We start from the raw sequence: 21,188 nt of genomic DNA on the forward strand, positions 1-21,188 counted from the left end.
CGCCGCTGATAGGCCGGCACGGCCGCACTGCCACGTACGGCCCTGCACTACGGTGGCCGTCGAGGGAACGATGAGGAAGGGACGGCCCGAACCCGGAGGAGAGAGAGGCGCGAAACGGGAGGCGGAGCCTGCGCTCGAGAGCAACCAATGAGCGCGGAGCAGGTTGGGGCGATAAACCAATCAGCGCGAGGCAAGGAGAGCGGGCCTATCAAAGGCAGGAGAGCGGAGGGCATTGGGTGAGCGGCGGAGGAGGCGGTGCGGGAGGGAGCGGGGACGCCCAGCCCAGCCGCTGTTGCCTCTCCTGCTTTCCTTAGAGGTGTTGGCTGGGAACGGATTACCGTGTCACGGCTCCTCCCCGTGCTCTGGAGCTTTGAGCTGTATCTGCAGTGTTCCACTTCGGTAAGAAGCTTCACGAGCAGCAGGCAGACGCGGTGGCATAGCGCTGATTATCGTTTTAAATTAGGCAGCTGAATGTTCAGATGTCTGGAGGCCTGTGGCCCGGGTCAGTGAAGATGAGTGCCTGCTGGCAGCAGGAGAGAAAGTTTAGAATAGGAAAGAAATAGAACAGAATCATCTGAGTTGAAAGGGGCCCTAAAAGACCGGGTGGTCGCAGTGCACGAAGACGCACACAGCTCCAGCAGTGCTCACAGCCCCGTCCTTGCAGGTACATCGCCTTTCTGGGCACCCTGTGCCTCACTGCCCGCAGTGTGAAAGCTTCTTCCTCATGTGCAGTCTCTTCTGTTGGTTTGAAACCGTTTCCCCTTGTCCTAGCACACGGATCCTGCTGAAGAGTCTGTTCCCTTCTTTCTACAGCCCCTTGAGATACCGAAGGGCCGCTCTCAGCTGTCCCCGGAGCCTTCTCCTCTCCAGGCTGCGCAGCCTCAGCCCGCTCAGTTTACCAGAGCAACAAAAGGTGGAAATTAAAACCCGCAAGCATTCAGCGCACGTTAACGATTCACCCAGACCACCTATAAACACTGCGAGAACATTCAAAAGCGCACGTTCACCCCTGACGGTAAAAACCCTGAAAATCTTAAACGCGAAACCACATCTGCCTTTAATATGAGCGGGCTCCGGGGGTTTCCTCCCCCCTCCCCGGGCGCGGCACAGCACGGCGCGCAGAGCCCGGCAGCAGCGCGCATGCGCGGGGCCTCCCCCGTCCCGCCCGGTCCGTGCCATTGGCCCCGAGCGGAGCGCTGAGGGCGGGAGGCGAAGCGGGGCGGCCGCGCCCTCCTTTCCTCCCGCCGCCGCTCCCCTCGCGCTGCCCGGCCAAGTTGAAGCCCCCGCCCCGCGAGTTGGCCGAGTTGCGCGGAGCCCGGCCCGGCCCGGCCCGGAGAGCGGCCCGCCGAGGGGAGCCGGGCGCTCCGCCGCCGCCTATGAGGGCGCCGCGGGGCCGGGGGAGCCATGGACGGCGGCGGCGGAGGGGTACCCCCCGCCCTGGAGAAGAACGCGGCGGAGCTGACGGTGATGGACGTGTACGACATCGCCTCGGCCGTGGGGCAGGAGTTTGAGCGGGTGATCGACCAGCACGGCTGCGAGGCCATCGCCCGCCTGATGCCCAAGGTGGTGCGGGTGCTGGAGATCCTGGAGGTGCTGGTGAGCCGCAACCACATCAACCCCGAGATGGAGGAGCTGCGCCTGGAGCTCGACCGGCTCCGCCTGGAGAGGATGGACCGCATCGAGAAGGAGCGCAAGCACCAGAAGGTGGGCGGACGTGCCGCGCCGTGCGGGTGTTGTTTGTTTTCTTCCTTCCCTCCTGGAAGTTTCCTTCCCTTTCTCCACCCCTTCCCTGCTCTCCGCATTTCCGTCGCTTCGCTTTTCCCTGCTCCAGGACGAGAGGGCAGCGCTGCTTCCCGCTGGGGCGGCGAAGGTCGCTGTCGTAGTCCCCCTTTCTGTGCGGAGCAGAGGGCTGCAGGGCCGAGCCGTCTCAGGTCAGCGTTGGAGCTGCAGGTTGGGGCTGAGCCCGCTCCCACAGAACGCGTTCCCCATATCCTGTTTCTGTCTCAGGACATCATGAGCTGTTCTGTTCGTTGCAGTGGAAGTGGCGGGTCCGATCTTCATCCAAATAGCAGATCAAAAAGAAATGGTTCTTCCAGCAACTGACTGCTCAATCACTGCTGCCTCAATCCGTTCCTGCTCATACCCGGATTGAGAATAAGGAGTAAACAGGATTTCTGGAGGAGGGACCCCAAGTTTTAAGAGTTGGGCTAAACTTGTATCTTATCAAAAGAGTCATCTAGGAGACTCTGGCTTAACTCATGAAAAATCCAGGACAATTCTTGCCGTGTTTTGCAGGAGGAATCATAGGAATAGGGTGTCTGAACAGAACAGTAGAGTAGTGCCTAAAGCCCTGGTAAAGACTCCAGGGTATGAAGTCTCCTCGTGTAGGGAATGGACGCAGTTCCAGTGTGCAGCCGTGATTTTGCCCTTCTTGCAGATGGCACGTGGAGACAAGTGGCTGGGCTGTTACGCTGGTCCTGTGCTGTCTGCACAGTCGGATGTCCTCCCTGACTTCTGAGACCCTTGCCTTGTCAGGCAGCAGTAATTCTGTATCTCCAGTAATTGAAAGCGCTGCCTGGTAAAATGAGTACAGAACTTGACACACAGTATACTCTGCAAGTTGGCAGTATGCACAGAGACTTCTGAAGTCCGTGTATTTGTTAAAAAGTTTCCTAAAGGTGTCAGCTGCCAAAGGCTGCCCTCACCAGATGTCTTCTGATCCCTGCGCTAACATCTCTGCTCTGTCGGTGCCTGTAGTAGTCATGAGATGCCTCTGGGTGTGTTCAGACAGCCCAAATGGGACTTAGTGAATAGGGAAAACAAAATACACAATCGGTTTTTGAATCAAGTGGATTGCCTGTACACTGTGTCACTACAGACCTGTAGTGTCATGCCCAATTTATTCCCACTGTAAGTTTAGAAGACTCGTGGCTCAGATACTGGTAAGCAGAAAAGGCCTGAGATGAGGCTGAGAAATGTTTGTGAACAAGAAGCGTCCAGAAGCCAATCCAGACATGATTTAGTGGTCCTTTCCCACATGAAAGCTGAGTGCTAATGCATTTTGCTTCCAAACCTGGCTGAGTGTGCCTACAGTTTCCTGAGCTGACTGGCACCTGCTGGCCCACCGACCTCATGCCTCCTCTCTGGTACTTCTGCTAACCAGGGCTCAGAAGTTCATTTCTGCTGCAATTCCTTGTGCTCTTCAATTGCAATACGTAAGAAAGTTTACCAAGTTAATCCTTAGCATAGCATGTACAGTGCAGCCACATGTGAACTGTGAAAAAAAGTTCAGTCAGTCTTTTTTGTTTTGTTGTAAGTCAGTATGCTTCTAACTGAAATCTGCTGTTTCATTTTTCAAACTAGGTCAGCTGTAGAGTTATATGCAGCATCACTGTAAATAGAATAGGTATTTGGCAGTATAAAATTTCATTACAGATTTGCATTTCTCAAAGAGTTTCGAGTAAAAATAACAGTTGTTCAGGAAATGTTCTTAATAAAGTCTGCCAATAGTGATAGACAAACTATATTTATAATCTTATTTTTCGTGTAGTGTTTTCTGCAAAACAGCACACTAGGAGATACTATAAACTGACAGCAGTGCCATAATAAATGCTGAATAACATAGTGTTTGGAGCTGGAAGTCAATAGGAATATGATTTCCCATTATCAGAGCATACTTTCAAAGCAGAAAGCTGTCCTTTAATCTCTCAGCAGAGCTTATTTTAGCCCGGAGCTGTGCTTGGCAGGGTTGGTGTGAGTGTTTTGTTGTTAGGTAGGAGAGAGGCATGCTGGATGAATGCAGAAGCCAACCAGTGACTCAGCTGGCTCCAGCGATTTGTGTGCAGGCTTTTTTGTTTGTAGCACATACATGAAATGGAGCAGAGAACATCCCTCACTGCAGAAGTATTGCTTATGGCAGAGATGTTTGGAACAAGCTCTAACTGGAAGAGTTTTTTCTTAAGCACTTTTTGTCCTAATTTGACCTTTACTGGGATTGGTGACAGCTGCTGTTGACACGCAGCGTCCTCACAAATGGGAGCTGTTGTTATGGCCTGTCTCACTGCCACTAACAGAGATGCCACTGCAGTCCTCCATACAGAACAAGTTCTGTAAGAAGCAGCACAGTTTTGCCTTGTTTATCATTTGGATTAGGAGCTCTGGGTCTGCTGCATAGTGTCACGTGCTCATTTTACACCTGTGCTCATGACAAAAATTTAGCTGAGAGATGATACTCCTTCCAAAAGAGTATGCCTAACGTTGACCACCTCCGCCCGCCCCTTGCCCACGTTGTGATGTTTCTGGAGCAGTTATAACAGCCTTTGCAGCTGTTTCCTGGGATGTGGAAGGCTCACATTCAGCTATCTTGTCCTTCACAGCAATCCCTTTCATCAGATTCTCATAGGAAAATGAGGAGTAAGAATTTACCCTTTGGGTAAATTGCATGTCAGAAATGTTTGCACCAGGAACCAAGAGCATGTGTTTACATTTAGCGTGTAGCATAAAGTCTGGGGTTCTTGATGCTGGCACTGGAAAAGTGGATGTCTTCTAAGAAATTCAAAGTAGTCTCATGTAATTGTTTTCTATGAGAATCATAGATGGGTTGTACTGGTTTGATCTGTAAGTAGTCCAGTCAGAGACTCTTAATATGTTTAATATGTTGTCCTGCAACCCTTCAGGAATTAGAACTGGTGGAGGATGTCTGGAGAGGGGAAGCACAGGACCTTCTTACCCAAATTGCACAGCTGCAGGAGGAGAACAAACAATTGATGACAAATTTGTCTCACAAAGACATTAATTTCACAGAAGAGGAATTTCAGAAGCATGAAGGTAAGTTTGATATTTAAAATTCAGTACCTGCTTTTGTTATAGAAACAATCCATTATCAGAATATTTTGACTATACATTCTGGCTTTTTTTGCTATAACAAAGCAGACTTGTGGTTTTTTGTTTTTGTTTTCCTTTTAACCTAAATAGAAAAATACTGAACAAGTGATTACACCAGAGACATAGGAGGTGGGAGCAGGAGGGGAGGAGAAGGCTGAACAGCTTTCTGTTTGAGAAGTATGTCTAAAAGTAGAGTCTAGCGTCATTTTTTGGTCTGTTGTTTTTTTTGTCTTTTTAGTTAGCATTTTGCAAACTGTAATCCCTCCTTATGTTTTCTAATGCAAACAATGATCCATTCAGCAGTGTTTATTTCACAGCATTACGCACAAAAATAAGTGCAGCTGGCAATCTGGATGATTGTTTGTAAAGCAGAAAAATCAAGATTTGTCTCAATTACATCAATCCATCGTACAGAGATGTTCTAGAAGACTAAACTGAGAGATTTTATTTGGTTTATTTCCCTTCAGGATTCCTTCACCTGTCCAAGACACTTCCAGTCAACTTAGAGTAGGTGAAGAGATGTATGAACCAGGGAGTGAGTGAATCCTAAGGAGCTGAAACAACTGATCAATTCATGAGCAACTTCTTTCTTGAGGCAGAATGAATTTTGGGACAAAAGATTCTGACTGGCAACTGCAGGTAGATTTCAGTGCAGCAACTGAAACAACTGCCATCCCCAGCTCTTACCCACAGCTCAGCAAACAGCTCTCTGCTAAGAGTGAGGGCAGAGGGGCAGATGTCTATGTGCTCCACACTTCGTAGCACGTTACTTGAGTCTGCTGGCTAAAAAGTCCATTTCGTGATACTTTGCTAGGGGTTTAAGCTGAGGAGTTGAAAAAATGACTGTGTGGCTTTGGGGATGAAGCAGCCATGATCTGAGAGAAGGGGTGGGCAGCTGAGAATGGTGACAGCAGCAAAACCTGCCTGTGGTTACGAGTTAGTCTGGGAGGGGATGGCTTTCTGAACTATTTGTGCATGAACAGGGCTCTGGCACTCTGCTTCAAGCCATAGCATCACTGCCATGTTGGGTTCTGATTATCAGTAAAGTTCTAGCTCCCTCAGAAGGACAATGTCCCATGTTTAGCATGCACAGTCACTGGCCAGTTTGAAAGCCAGACCACGCAGCTGAGCCACTGTGGTCCAGTAAAGCATTAGGAACAAATGGACATCCTTTTCAGACACTGGAAGGTTAGGATTAAATTGAGGCTTATTGTTGGTGTATGAAACTGTCCAGCACTGCAGAAGTTACACTGTTACACTTGCTTCCCACCCAGGAGCTGACTACTCATTTTCCTGTTGAGGAAGGTAATGAAAATAAAAAAGTAAAAATTATTAAATTTAAAACTGGGAGTTTAATTTATTATTACTATATTTTTTACTTGTTAAATAAAAATTATTACCTTTCTAAAACAAATGCAGCTCTTTCAACTTAGTCAGTTAATCTCCTAAAAGTAGCTCCATGTCAGCCCACAAAGTCCATGTAGAGTGTCAGAATGGCAGTGATGAGCCACAGGCTGTTATTATGAAGAACCACCTTCCCCTTTGTTTTCTCACCTTTTTTTCCACTGGGTATCTAGCTCACTGGAGCTCATGTGCTTGTATTTAAATATAGCCATACTCTTTACATTCAGCTAGCCAAGCAAATGCCACGCGTGCTTTTCGTGTTATTTTTACTATGTCTACGCAAGTACAATAACAAATAAATCCATTCCAGAGATGACATTCTGGGATCACTGATATTTATTAGCTGAAATGGTCAGCTTAAGTAAAATCATATCAATTTACAACAAACTGAGCTTGTTATTGGGACCTGTTACATCAAACCCAATTGTTTTCCATTTAGGAAATTAGTCATTAATGAGCAGGTTTGTCTCAAATTACTTGTTGGGATGGTGTCAGAAAACAGTCATGCTTTTTTTCTCCTCTGCATCATTTGATCTGATGCACATAGGCTTTACAGAGGCTGGTTTTCAAGCCAAATGCTGTGTTAGCTAGTCTGACCAGGCTCCAGTCTTCGTATCTCAGCACGATTTGGTGTTGTGATCAAGTCTCCCCTTTGCAGCTAACTCTCCTGGGATTAGGAATTGGCTTTTTACTCACCATGCAGTTAAAGGAGTTGTTCTTAGCATAGGCAACAGGAGCCAGGGATTTAGGTGTGCTAAGGCTCTGTGATTCAATCCTTGTCAATTAATAGTCACGTTATAGTTCACAGAGCCTCACTTTAGCATAATGAAGATGTTTATGAAAGACATCGATACCATCCCACCTAAATAGGAGGTCTGTGAACAGAAAGTGCACGCGCTCTGTGAATTAGAGCAGAGCAGTGTTCATACAGAAGGGCACATATGGCAGAACACAAAATAAACAGGAAAGGTTAAAGATAAATTTGCAGCATCCATTAATGCTACTCCTCCCTGAGCTCAAACAGAGCACTTACGTGAGGATGCTGACTGATCACAGTACCCTAGTAAAATGCCACAAGCAAAACTTGACCTATGTGCCAAACAGGACAGACAGGCTGCTTTTTCTCTGCTGGTAAAGGAGCTACTCTCTCAGACTGGCCATGGTAATACAGACAAGCAGCAGGATGCCAGGAGTCATATAAACCTCCTGTGCTTGGCTGCAGAGGAGCCTACTATTCCCTTTCCAAAGTGAATGTAAATGTCTTAGCCTTTAGGAAGTAGTAGTGCCACAAACTCTGATCAACGTTTTGGTTTGCCTGTGATAGATGATGTTTAAATACATCAGTGAGCAGTTTCCCAAACATAAACATAAAATATGTTCTTTTTTGCATTTCCCTTTTTTTTTTCTTAATGTTTTCCTTTCTTGTACTCCTTGGAACAATGCTGTGATCACAGCAATTAACAGGAAGCTGTGAATTTATAGGATGTGTCTAGGGAAGCCAGCTGGGTGTGCCATTTAAGATCTTGCAGATATTAGACTTTGAGTCATTTAGAGATAATTACATTTAGGGCACTTAGTGATTTCCCTCCCCGCTTCCCCAGTGCTGGAGAAAATGGAAGGAGATGTGACTGTTTCACAAACAATTCCCACCTTTCCTTCCCCCTCCTCCTGAAATAAAAAGGATAATGTAGTGATCAGTGCACACAATTAAGTCTTTGCTCACCAAGTGTTAGAGAGAAAAATGAGCGTAGTGGGAGGAAAAGCAGTTAGCACTAAAATGGTACTTTAAATAGCACCTGCTATCTAGGGATCTCAAAGCATTACACAAATACTAATGAATATAGCTGCACTCACTGTTCCTGGCTCTTACTGGGGTTAAAACTGCTGGTCTGAAGTCTCGCTGCAGCTCCTCTGTACCCACAGCAGTTTTGGAGCTTTGTGTTTGTTTTTAAATATAGCTGATGTTTTAGACTCAGCCCCGAGACTGCCTGCAGAAGAGTGGATTCAGGAGCGTGTTTGAATGTGCAGTGCTTCAAGAACTCCAAGTAAACAAGAGCAAGCTGTGGAAATGTACCAGTGCTCTGTTGTGCTGGCTGGTGTGAGGGTCCTTGTCTAGCTCTGTTGTTTTTTCTCTTGGCTTCAGCACAGCTCCATCCAGCTGTCACCAAGTTACTACTGTCTTGTCCAGTGTTGCTGCAAGTAGGGGAACCAAGTCAGAGGTCTGGGGATCTGTCCAAGATCAGAGAGGTGACAAAGCAGGGCACAGGCAGCTTGCACTCTAGACCTTGGTTTTGAGAGATCATAGATCTTATAGGAGAGCAAGTAGCAGTGCATATCAGTGTCCCTAGTGGGTGTGAGCCATTATCACAATAAAGAATTAAAAGTATCATGGCCCTGTTAGTGTCCTTGTTCTCACAGCTCCTGCTTGCCCTTAGTTTGTTTTCTGTGTTCCTTTTTTAACCAGGAATGTCAGAGAGAGAACGGCAAGTCATGAAGAAGCTGAAGGAAGTTGTAGATAAACAGAGAGATGAAATCAGAGCGAAGGACCGGGAACTTGGACTTAAAAATGAGGATGTAGAGGCTGTAAGTGGCTTTTGCTCTTCCTGTTTCCTTTTTTTCTCACCCATGTTTCTAGAGCATTCTTTCACATTTAATACAGAATTTGTAAGCAATGCCAGATTATCAGTCCAGTAACTGAAGAGTCCAGTGTAACTGGAATGTCCAAAATGATTAGGCAGTCAGGGCAGGCACGTGTCCCCTGCTGCACTTGGAAGGAGTGAGCATGCTTGGAACGTGACTGGAAACCAGTGTAACAAGGCAGGAAGATGGGAGAACAAGTTGTTCTGTTTGTTTCCTTGACCTGATACCTCCCTCCTTTCTTAGAAACTGGACAAGTAACTTTCTCTGGCTTTGACATGGGTTACCTCTTTGCACAGGGAACGGGGCAGGAGAGAGGGAAGGGGGGGCCAAACCCAGATCAGAATTTGCCAACACTGAACAGAAGGTCACTGAGAGAATAGAGACTGCACAAAACATTAGAATTTATTTAATCTTATGTGAGTCACAAACTCTGACCTTGGGAATCAGTACATGACTTAGATCTTTCTGTGTTACAATCTCCTTACACATATTTTGCTTCCCATCCTCGCCTAAGGGACCAAAGCAAAATACTTATGAATTTAATAGTAAGAATTTCTCTGTCTTATTTTTCTCTCTTCTGCTGAGTTAAGATATTACTTAGTATCCTGGAAACCACCCTGTCCTTGAACTTAGCTTTTATGAAACCAAATATTGGAAGAGATGAATTTGTTTTTAACTGGAGAATTCTCTGTGCTTGGGGGAAAGTACCTCTTTTTACTCTGGAAACTAATTAAAGAAGTTTTATTGACTGCTACTGTTGAAGGAAATTAGATATTAAAAAACTGCTTGGAGGGTGAGAAGCATTTTCCTGATTAAATTTAATAGGAACCCACTACTTGTTCTTTGATGTAGTGTGTTTGGGATTTGGTCACCATGGGTGGTGGCTGAATGGATACTGACAAATTGCATCAATGTTTTGCAGCTTCAGCAGCAACAGAACAGGTTAATGAAAATTAACCATGACCTGCGGCACCGGATCACAGTTGTGGAGGCTCAGGGAAAGGCACTGATTGAGCAGAAGGTGGAGTTAGAAGCATATCTGCAAACCAAGGAGCAGGAGATGGGCACCCTACGAGCAGAGCTGGGGAAACTGAGGGAAAAACTGCAGGGTGAGGACAGCCAAAATGGGGAGGAGATACAGGTAAGAGGCATTTTAAATCCCATTTTAAAAATGACCTTCTACAGAGCCTCAGTCTCCAAGGCAGTGGTGGGGCTCAAAGACAGCATGGTTTGTTTGGGTGTGGCATACAGAGATCAGCATCACTCACTGTGCTGTGCTGTCACAGGAAAGGCCCTGCCTGAGTGGATGATGACCCAATGGAACAGAACTTTCTAACACACAGAACCAGTTGTGCAGACAGCAGAGTGGCAGGACAGGTTAGCACTAGGATGTCTGCATTACAGGACAGCTCTCCCCTGAAACTTGGCGACACATCACACTTCCTAGAGAGTAATCTTTTGGTCGCGCACTAGGCTACAGAACTCTCCAGATACCAGAACGAATAATTGCTTAAGAGAGCATGCTATTAAAAACATTGTAAGGGAATCCAAAATCTCTGGAGTACCAGCTGTTAGTTTGTATTCAAGGCAGACAGTGTTTTGGTAGTACTGTGTTAGTACATTTGAGTTCATTTTATTTGCTCATATCAGCCCCTTCCTCTAGAGGAAAACAAACTGATCTTCTAGCAGTCTGGCCTTGTTGAGTATGCAAATCTGCAAGTCCTAATGGGTCCTGAAGGTGCAGTGCACTGTGACCCATAGTAGAAAGGAAACTGTATCAGAAGGGGTAGAGCAGGACTCTGCAGGCAGTCTGTTCCTGAGGGCAGAATGCTAGCATGCAGTGGAATATGCCTGCTGTGCCTGAAATCCCTGCTTTCTCTCACAATCTTCAAGTGCTACCTCTCACAATTTAAAGTGCTTCCTAGCCTATTTGGGCTTTTGTGCATGTGACACTACTTCTGTCTTACACAAGCAAAAGTGCTGTGTTTCCCTTTCCTAGTGCTGCCTTTAGAAGAGCACAAAGTAGGATAAGGAGTATTACGATATGAAAGAACTTGGAGGAGCACTGAGGCATAAGAGCTGATTGGCAGTCTGTGTTGATAAGAGCTCCAGTTCTGAGCCATGTAAGAAGCACAGCAGCACTGTACTTGCCTGATGGACTGCAGCTGAGAGCATAACATGTAATTCACTTGTAATAGGAAGGAATGTACCTCAGAAAGCAGAGGCAAAAGCTGATGGGGTACTCTGGTACCCCAGGAATGTAACGGTGACTCTTAACGTGTCACTGCTGAATTGGGCAAGTGCTGTATTAATAACAAAAACGATTACTTCATTGCTTTTAATTCACCAGAACACCCAGCTCTGGAAACAGGGCCGCAGAGCATAGGCCTAGAGCCAGTATGTGTGAAAGTGTCTTCAGTCTCTGGAGAGAAAGGATGCATTCTTTACTTCTCTCTAGCTCATCTGTTCCATGGCAATGGAGCCTCTTCTAATGAGAGTCGTTGCCCACTTTCTCTGCCAGGATGATAGTTAGACAGAAATTGTAGTGGTAAGCAGAAAGCTAGAATAGCGGCATGCTCTGGAATGGACATTGCTTCTTGGCTTTGGCCTAGTACATTTGTTTTGGCTACAGGCTGCTCAGTCTTTGCTGATTTTAGTAAAATATAGCAAAAAATAGATTATTTGGGGAAAGGCGTGGGACAAATATACAACCAAAAGAAGAAGTATCAATTCAGATTCTAATCTAGAAGGGTGAAGAAGAAGTCAAGACCTTGAGTGATTTTTTCTGAAATTCTCATTAGGGTGCATCCATCTATCTAGTACAATCTGTGTAAAGAAATGCATTTGGATTAATGGGGGAATCAAATAAATGGAAAAATGAGCATTGCTCTGTTGTTTTGTCTGTCTTGTCAAATTGCCTATACCAGTCCTGTATTTTTAAATAAAGGCACTAGGGTAATAGAAACTTAAATCTCCACTTCATATATTTACATCCAGTGATGCTTTCTCTTTGTGGGAAGAACTGGAAGGAACTGTTACAATTTTTACTACACGTTTTTGTCAGTGTTTATATAAAGGCTGGTGTTTGATATACCCTATTTGTTAAAAGTATTAATTCCTTAAATGAACTTGTTTATCAGAAATTAGACTATACATTTTCAGAGGGCATTTTAGCAGTCTGCATTCCATAGGGATTTCTCCCTGAGAAATCTTATCTCCTGTGTGATAGCTCAGTTTGGACCCAATGTTTAGGCTGCTAGAAACCATCAGGGCATGTGTGTTTATATTCCCAAAAATACAGCTCTAGAAAAGACTTCAGTGAGCACAGGGCTTGGATTGAAGGTCACATAATTCCTCATTTGCAAAGTTCCCTTGAGAAGAGAGGTAGAAGAGAGCTCAGATTGTCTTTCAGAGAGCTGTGGTGGTACCATCAGCCCTGTGTGTGTCATCAGTCCATCAGAGCACCACAAAGAACAAAGCAATCAGATCTGGACTGAGCTGTTCCTGCTGACAGTATTGAACATGAATTCCTCTCACTTTTTTTCTCTTAAAACTGCTGTTCCTCTTAAAAGAGTGTTTAATAGTGTTGAAAAAAAAAAGAAGGGGAATAGACTGATTAATACTTTTAACTCCTCAGAAATGCATTCATGTAGTAAATTTAAAGCCTGTCTTACCCTTCCTAGACAGAACCAAACAATGATGACTGCCTCTCAGAGTCAGAAAAGATGGCAATGGACTTAAAAGATCCAAATCGTCCAAGATTCACCTTGCAGGAGCTCCGAGATGTCCTTCATGAGAGGAATGAATTGAAATCTAAGGTGTTTCTTCTTCAAGAAGAGCTTTTATATTACAAAAGGTTAGTTAGATTTCCTCTCCTGTTGCATGCTACACACAGAGGAGCTGTAGAGAAGCTCCTAAATGGTCTCCCAGCAAACAAAGGCTGAAAGTAGAGATTGAAAGCATAAGGGCTTTAGTTTATATCTGTTTTTTCAACACTGGGAAAAAGTATGTCCTCCCAGATTCTCCCCAGATTTTGGAAAGATTGCAAGCATTTAATAAATGTTAACTGAAAAAATAAGGATAAGAGTGGGACTAAAATGCAGATGGTAGAATTTTTATTCAATGCCTTCCTCTTCTGCCTTACCACAATGGAAAGGAAATATTGAAAGGAGGCCCAGTTTTAAGTGTTGCTTCTTAGATGACAGAAATTTCTCCAATTGATTTTATAAGTTTGGAATAGATCTTTTACCTTTCTTCATAAGCAGTACTACCTCAGATTGAATTTCAGGACTTAAAGTGCTTCCATGGCTTGAGAGGACATTAATTATCTTTTCTTTCTTTCAAGTGAGGAAACAGAAGAAGAAACTAGGCCCCCTCAACCTCCACCCATAATTCAGTCGAAACCCTCAACTCAGCCTGAGTCTGGAATCAAACGACTGTAAGTAGAATATTTTCTAAGGATCCTGGAAATAGTCTACAAATGCCAAACACTGCTTATGGATAGGACAGTTTTTGAAGAAATTTGGAATTAAGGTAGCCAAATCCCTAATGTATATGGGAGAGAAACTGACAGAAAGGAATGTTGTAGCTTTGTTTAGGTGCAAGTCCCAGTTTCTTAATGCATAGTCGCTGAGGTGGTGGAATGTCACACACAAACCACTGGGCCCCAGCTCACGCTCAGAAGATGTGTGAAGAGTGTTGTTCACAAGTAAAACCAAGTGCAGACCTGTAGCATTTGGCTGTGGAGAGCAGGGTTTCCCCATGACCTTGCTGTGCCTGTTTTCCTGTTAATCTAAGCCTTTAGATGCTGACAGGCACTTGTACAGCACAAAAACTTTGTTTGCTGAACTGCCCCGTGGAAATGGGTGCCAGCTTTTTTGTCTATGAAGCACCCCCACCCTTTTCTGATGAAGTATTTAATGGTACTGTCCAAAAGCTAAGTTTCTGTCAGTTGTACTAGTAAAAACTTGGTTATAAAGTTGGTTAGCCAATTTGTCTGTCAAAATTCTTTACTTTTTTTTTTAATTGACAAATTAAGTCATGTAATATAGTAAGTCTTTGGAGTTGTTATGATACTGGAAGCTTAACTTTTTAAACCGTAGACATTATTTTACTTGTTTGCCCATAAAAAGCTCTTCCATCCCCATCCCCATAACTTCCAGACCTTGCTTTATAATAGCAGCAGCCCTGTGAGAGAGAGTTTCCTGGGAAGATCCGGGCTGGTCCAGAACACCATAAAGTCAGGAGGGCACTTTTGATTACTTTCAGTAGTCTTCATCTTCCCTTGTTCTGCTTTGTTTGCTGAGGGAACCCTTCCCCTCACATGGCTGGAAAATACTGTCTGAGACTTAAGTTTTCATTCTGCAGCTGTGTGATTTTTCTCTTCTCCTTTATTTTAGTGCTTTTTTAAAGGTTTTGCAAGTCAAAGCACATGCTCTCTAAGTCTTAGCCTTGACTCTACCTTCTGCATGCATACATAAGCAGTGCAGGGAGCCATGACAGGAGGCATCTAAGTGTTTTCACCAAGTTACTGTGATGATTTCTTCTGCTCAGTTAATTTATCAGTAATACCTGCTGAGCATCAAACTACATACATTCAATCAGTGCGCATTTTCAGGCACTTATCTTCCTGTTTCTCAAATTCTGTGTTAAATATATGTAAGTGAAAACTCACACAATAAAAAGTAAAAACTTGTGTTGGCCCCTTTCAGAAAAGGCAACAGTGCTGTTCTGTCTCTCAAGTTTCTGCTCGCTCTTCACTTAGCTCTCACATTAAATAAAGGAGGATAAAGTCACTGAGTTACTTAACTAATCCAAACGATGATAATTGTGTTGAGATTTGTCTCGTTCTTACAGCCTGTCTGGATGGGGTTTGTCAAGTGTGGGTTTCATTTTCTTTGCCCCTCCTCCCTTTTTGTGTCAACAACACTGTGCTTGTATATTGATTACTTCTGCAACCCAAAGAGTTCTCAAAGTGACTAAGAAGGGGCAACCATCACCTTTAAAAAGAGGAGATTTCACTGCAGGGAAGAACAAAGAAGCCATGTGTGGCATCTGTTCTGTCCTATTACAGCACCTCCATGTACTGTCCTGGCCTGTGAGCTGCCTTCCTGTCAGAGGCAGAACACTGCACCTCACCTGTAACAGTCTAGTTCACACACTGACACACAAACTCTACGTACCTAATGACATGAGGAAAACTTGTACTTCTGCTATCTGTGTTCAGAGTGCTTTTATGAATGAAAGTAGGGTTCATTTGCCTTCTGTTTCAGGCTTTTCCTCCTGACTGAACTCAAAGCTAAGTACAAAAACAAGAGACTGATACTGCAGTCTCAAGAGAAGTTTCATTATTGCCTATATGATGTGCCCCTTTTTTTCTCTCCCATTGGTATCTCAGGGAATATGTCCTGTGCCATCTAAGATGTTTCTGTGCAGCACTCACATAAAGAAAACAGAAGTTAGAGTAATCAGGGTTTTTTTTGTTGCCAGTATTTGCAGGTTTGGGGCAAGCTCAACTGTGTTCTGATCTTGTACTCATTTATTTTTACATCTGTCTCTACCAGATCATATGTCAGAGTTTTGATGAAATAACTTAACCAGGAGGCTTTACTGAGGAGGAAGAGTACAAGGATTAGAAATGCTCCCTCTGTTTTGAGCAGAAAATGCCCTATTGTTTTCTCTTCAAGGATACGTGCTTGTTTGTCACTGACGTAATGCCCAAAGCAGCCATAAGTTTCCTTGCTATTCTTGCAGTCTACAAAAGCTGATGTGTCTGTCTGGTTGCTGCAGCTAAGCAAGTGTGGCACAGTGTGTGAAAGTAGATGTTCTAGCTACTGTGAATGATAGAACAATGTTTGTTCTCATTTTGAATTTAAAATTAGCAGTTAAGAGTGTTGGGGAGAGCTGCATTTGATCACGAGTGAAATGCCTTTCATGATTTCAACTTAATCTTTGATTGACATTAGTCCACAGTTCAAAAAAATATTTGGCACAAGGGAGAACCTCTGAGGAGAATCCTTAGAAAAACAGAGGGTGTTCCAGGTATGGCTGAAGGTTTGTTGGCAGGCTTGTGTGGGGCTGGCTGGGCACTGAGCACCCAGCCAGCTTGCTCTCTCAGCCCCTAAATTGCATGAATTGTACAATGCCTAGTAGAAGTGCTGAACTCTTACAAAGAAGCGGTCTTGCTGCTAGCCAGCTAGGAAATATTTCTGCTAGAGCAGTTGCAAGGTTTCAGACAAGTATTTAGCTGCCTGCAGTTAGCATCTTTTTGCATGTGAAGCAAAGCAGGCTCTTCTGGAGCAGAGTTGCAGGCCCTTTAACCAAGTAGCTTGCTGAGGAGGTTATTTTAAGATTTCAACTGTGATATTGGTTTTTAACTTGAAACAATCAGCTGTAACATTTGTAAAGTCTTCACGTGCAGTGCTGGTCCTGTCTAACCCTGTTTTCTGTGCAAGTAGCCAGTAGTCACAACACAGTCCTGTTCTGTATTTCTTAACTTACACCTCCATCCTTCATTTCATTATGTATGTGCCTGTTTGTTTCTTGGGAAGAAAAACGTGCACTCTGCTCTGCATTGCTAGAGGTGGTAATACCTTGATGAAATCCAACCCAGACTGCTTCACAACAGAAAAGTGGTATCTTTTAGAAATTCAAAAGCATTTAAATCTGTTTCAATGATTTCTTTCTCTAAATAAGAGGTTTTTCACTGAGGAGAGCTGTCTTGGGTGATGCAGATCCACCTCTCCCTGTAACGTGTCTCATGTGATAATTCAAAGTAACCCCGTGTATTATGTTTGCATCTTTTCTTTTTAATGGAATGCTTTTTCTTTCCCTTGCTCCAGTCTTACCTCTTCTGTGTCTGTACTTTCCTGACCAGGATCTTTACAGCCATAATGCCCATGGTAGCAGCTGGATTGATTCCAGATGATCCCACATTGCAGCCAATAAGAAGACTTGTGTCCCTTGTAGGATTTGTTTTTAAATGTTTGGTACTGTGTTTTCCTTTTGCATGCCCCTCTGTTAACACACTGCTGGCTGCATTCTCATCGGCTGCCTGTGGGATCACAGAAGCACAAAGTGCCAATCAGAATGACCAGTCAGTGCCCACCCACCATAGTCCTCCATGCTCATCCTCGAGTGTTGACATTTTCTCACCCTTTGCCTTACTGTTACCATGCTAAGCCAATCATTCCTCACCAGAAAACTGTTGCAACGTGCAACTTTAACCAGAATCTCTTAATTGTACTTAGCTTACTAAGCCAGCCTATTCGTAATTCACACCAATGCTCTGAAAAGAACCCAACTCACTCTAATTACTTGTTAAGAATCAAACAGATTTACAGAACATAATGGTTGAATCTCTACATTAATTTCCAGTGTTAATTACAGACTGTTGCTTCCATGTCTTCCTTCTGTCTACGCACTGTGGATTTTGTCTCTCATTATGTATTTTGGGAATACAAATACAATTCCTTTTTGAGTGTACACTCTCAATAGCCATTTCTGACGCCCTATTCTTGACTCTCTCTGGAGGAGATGCTGATAACTGTTAAAGCAAATTCTCTTTGCATTAGAACTGCTGCTTTGGAGTTCTTTATATCTACAGCAGCAACACAGTATTTGCATTTCTTTCTTCTCGATATATATGCATTTTTGAAAGATTCACCATGAAAAAATTCTAGGCATAATAACAATTTTCATTGTTTCATAAGGAATTAAAAGTAGGTTAATCTGCTTAGTGTAGAGATTTTACAAACACTGTTTTATCTTAGTTAATTTCATGATAAAAATGAGAAAAAAAAAAAACAAACAAAAAAACCCACAACCAAACCTGAACATTTTCATTTGAAACTTACTGCATAAATAGAGCAGTCCTCTGTGTGGACTTCAAGGTACTAAGCCTGACTGTGCAGCACCAAACATGCCCAGCAGAATCAGTGACCAAACATTTCTCAGCTGATCTGAATCTGGCCCTGAAAAGACATACCATACATGTGTGAATTTATGGGCTCTGTGATGAAGGTGGTTAAAAAAAAAAAAGAAGCGAGACTAATTAAGTGCTAAAGACTTATTTCACTATTAAGTCTGCACACTTGAAGCCAGGAAATGCAAAAGTTCAGGTCCTGCTAGTTCCCTTGGAGCCTCTTACAGCTTTCTAGTCCAGAAGAGCATGTTAATAATGACCAACATGCTTAACTGTATGTGGGATTGGATGTTGCTCTTTCCCTTCATGAAAGCTGTGTTAAGCACTGTCTGACACTCACGTACAGCCTCCTGTGTGCCCAGGGACACTGACAGCACAGCTCCCTACTCTGCACGAGGCAGTGTGGAAGGTTGGGATCCTGGTGCTGAGAGGAGACTGAAGGTAGTGTGGGTGGAGAAGGTACACTGAGGATGGGGGGGTCTGCACAGAGGGTCAGGTTTACACCCTGAGGAATATTCCGTCTACTGTCAAAGCTGACTTGTTCCCATCCTGGCTCAGAACTGCATTACACTTGGTACTGTGCAAGCAAATCAGTATTTACCACCAAGAGTGCACCACTAAAACCAAAAGAGTGTGAGTCCAATTGAAACATTTGGTGCCTGGAACCAAAACTTTTGCATTTCTCAGCAGACCTGAGCACTGTGCTAACAGCTCTTCTACTGAACTCATTACAGAAATGGAATTTGCTTAATCAAGTAACTCCATGCTATACAAATAAAAACAATACTAAGGATTTTTCCAACTGTGCTGTTTAGCTGTGTTGTTAGCTGGCAATTTGCTGTTGTATTGAATGGCTGTTGGTTCACGTGTGTCATTATCTTACAGCACCCAAGCTGTGTGACAGGAAATGACATGCACACATGTGTGCATTTGTTTAGAGCCTCCATCCTGCAAAAACTCTTGGGCACCTATGTGCATTTATTCATTTCAATTTACAGCTGTTGAGTCTATGCAGCAAAATCTGTTCACTTGGAAAAAATTGTGGAGGCTGATTTTCTTAGGAATTTCTCTGCTGGCAGCACTAAGAATATCCTCTTTTTCTGCTTTACAGTAAATTACATGGATTAAACACTAAAGATACCACTTTACTTATGCCAAGAAACTAACCTATATTTTGTGGCTTCTGTATTTTGGGGCTGGGGGAGGAGGAACATACATCTAAACTGTAACTGCACTTGCAGAGTCAACAGCATTTAGAGCTTATTTGAAGCTTCCATAGCAAAACTGCTTGAGATTTTGCAATGACTTCATCTCTAATAACATTTTGACATGCACTCCCATCAGGCTTCACCGCCTTGGTTTTTGTGGATGCAAGCAGATTTTTTTTGCTGTGTTTTGTTGCACTGTGTACCGTGGCGGGTGTCTGAGGCATTGTCAAGATGGTAAACTGTATTCTTTCTTTTCCCTCCTCTCCCTAATTCCCCCCTCCTACTCGGAAGGTTTAGTTTCTTCTCTCGTGATAAGAAACGTATGCAGGCGTCACAGAAACACGTCCATTTCCAGGATACTTTCCGCGAATGGTCAAACTCAAATAAAGATGACACCTACACAGAGCAAGGACAAGAAGCCCTGCAGCACCTGTGACTAAAACCCCGAGGTGTCCAGCTCCCTGCAGCTGATCTCAGCAGCACAGTGACAAGAAGCTTCCACGAACAGATCTGGCAGCTCGCTGCCTCTGTTTGCCTTGCACACCTCTGTGCTCGTGTGTCAGATGAACTCCTCAGAAGGGGATTGCTCACAGTTTACTTGGTGGCTGCTGAAAACACAATCCAAGCTTTGTAGGAACAGTTATTGATACCGTGGGACATCGAAGCTTCTAGATGACTTGTTTTGTGCTGAATAACAAGTCTGTGGTCTCCTTCATGCATTAACTACAGTAACACAAGCTTATCCAAACCAAAAAAAAAAAAAGGACCTGTGCCATTATTAGAAGTTTGTTTGCAGTGTACAATATCTATTGGCAAAGACTCTGTTACAGTTTGTTAAATCTTTTGGTTGTTTGCTTTTTTGTAATTTGATAAGGACTTTCCCAAGAGGGATGCCACCACTGGCTGCTCCCAGGGGCACCCAGCACTGCTGTGTCCTGTCCAGTTCAGCTGACACACGCATTTTGCAGAGTAACCACTTGGAAATCCACCTGATACAAAGTGGCATACAAGGTGAGCGTGCCTTGCGTTTGGCCATGAGTTCTGCAGTATTAATGGAGAAAGAGTTGCTTACAAGGACGAATACTAACACTTGCTTTTTTCTTTCTTTCCAGTGGCTTTCCCCTAGAGCAGCAGACAGCTGCTGAATAGGAGTTAGGTCTCCTTCCCCTTAGGCAGGTTTTGAATTAAGTCACACTCCACTTTTCTGTCTACATAAGACTGCCTAACTTCAGAGTAAAAGACATCCTCAGCTGACATGAGTTGTCTTAACTGACTTTGAAATGACCCCAGCTCAAAACATTTTCTTTTATTCTGACTACTCTAAACATTACTTAGGGTGGCAGAGATGTATTCTGTATGTGCAGGATGCCCCACTGGCACTGACTGATGTTTGGGTAACCTGCAGGTAGAGGGGGCTTAACCCACCCTCAGAAGCCCAGCACGGGAATGCATCTGAGCTGCCAGGGGGTGGGGATTACATTGCTTTGCAGTTAGGCATGTGAGACCCTTGGGGCTGACCAAGGTCACGCTGCAAACACCAGAACACTAAAGCCTTGTGCATCATAACCCTGTGCATGGTCTGTGGCAGTGCACAACCTGGCTTTGCACCTGTGAGCAACTCATGCAGGCAGAGCAGGTGCTGTGGGCCACGCAGTGTTCCCGCTGCCTGCCAGCTGTCACTGTCATTGCTTGGGGTGGGAGGGAGAAATGTGGCCTTATATTAAAGGCACTTCCATTGGATGTAGCAACAGTAGCATTTGATGCTAATATGAGGCAGAGAGAATTTTGTCTGGTTACGTTTTGGTAACACTTGGTAAGTTTTTATGTTTACAGAAGATGGTTTTCATTAAAACATCACTTCCCTCCCTTGCATGAAAGGCAGTTCTTAAACGGGGGGACATCTTGCTGTAATACTTTGGTTGCTAAGATCCTGATTTCACTTTCAGATTGAGTGGGGAATTAAAAAAAGCACACTATAGTTGTAGGCAGTTAAAATAAATTGTGAATGATTCCTGTCTCTCTCTAGCATACTTTACAGTCATTTGACACATTTAGAGATGCAGTGAACAGAAACAATGCAAAGATGCAGCAGATTCACAGCCTGAATAAACACATCACGTTCAGCTAAG

The 21,188-nt window shown here is 44.1% G+C and overlaps 1 protein-coding gene across 3 annotated transcripts; it reads left to right on the forward strand.

Annotated features, from left to right (window-relative positions):
- The first annotated feature begins 1,265 nt into the window (after positions 1-1,265).
- On the forward strand, positions 1,266-19,964 carry RILPL1 (Rab interacting lysosomal protein like 1). 3 transcript variants are annotated; one of them, XM_065739151.1, is made up of 8 exons: positions 1,266-1,704; positions 4,677-4,827; positions 8,753-8,871; positions 9,851-10,069; positions 12,612-12,784; positions 13,274-13,366; positions 16,805-16,892; positions 19,351-19,442. In XM_065739151.1, exons 1-8 carry the CDS (start codon positions 1,405-1,407, stop codon positions 19,354-19,356), a joined length of 1,149 nt encoding a protein of 382 aa, XP_065595223.1. In that variant the 5' UTR covers positions 1,266-1,404; the 3' UTR covers positions 19,357-19,442. The 3 variants fall into 3 exon arrangements, with proteins under 3 accessions (XP_065595223.1, XP_065595224.1, XP_065595222.1); XM_065739152.1 differs by lacking the exon at positions 16,805-16,892 and adding an exon at positions 15,894-15,969 and having other exon boundaries at positions 19,351-19,434; XM_065739150.1 differs by lacking the exon at positions 16,805-16,892 and having other exon boundaries at positions 19,351-19,964.
- Positions 19,965-21,188: the final 1,224 nt, after the last annotated feature.

Source organism: Cyrtonyx montezumae, unplaced genomic scaffold, assembly GCF_038088225.1.
Source record: "Cyrtonyx montezumae isolate F1298 unplaced genomic scaffold, pur_monq_1.0 scaffold_23, whole genome shotgun sequence".
Lineage (NCBI taxonomy): Eukaryota > Metazoa > Chordata > Aves > Galliformes > Odontophoridae > Cyrtonyx > Cyrtonyx montezumae.

Excerpts from the sequence above, each read along its gene's own strand:
- RILPL1 (XM_065739150.1), top strand. The coding sequence starts at position 1,405 with ATGGACGGCGGCGGCGGAGGGGTACCCCCCGCCCTGGAGAAGAACGCG. Across the intron at positions 1,705-4,676 it reads AGGAGCGCAAGCACCAGAAG|GAATTAGAACTGGTGGAGGA; the intron begins GTGGGCGGACGT and ends GCAACCCTTCAG. Across the intron at positions 12,785-13,273 it reads GAGCTTTTATATTACAAAAG|TGAGGAAACAGAAGAAGAAA; the intron begins GTTAGTTAGATT and ends CTTTCTTTCAAG.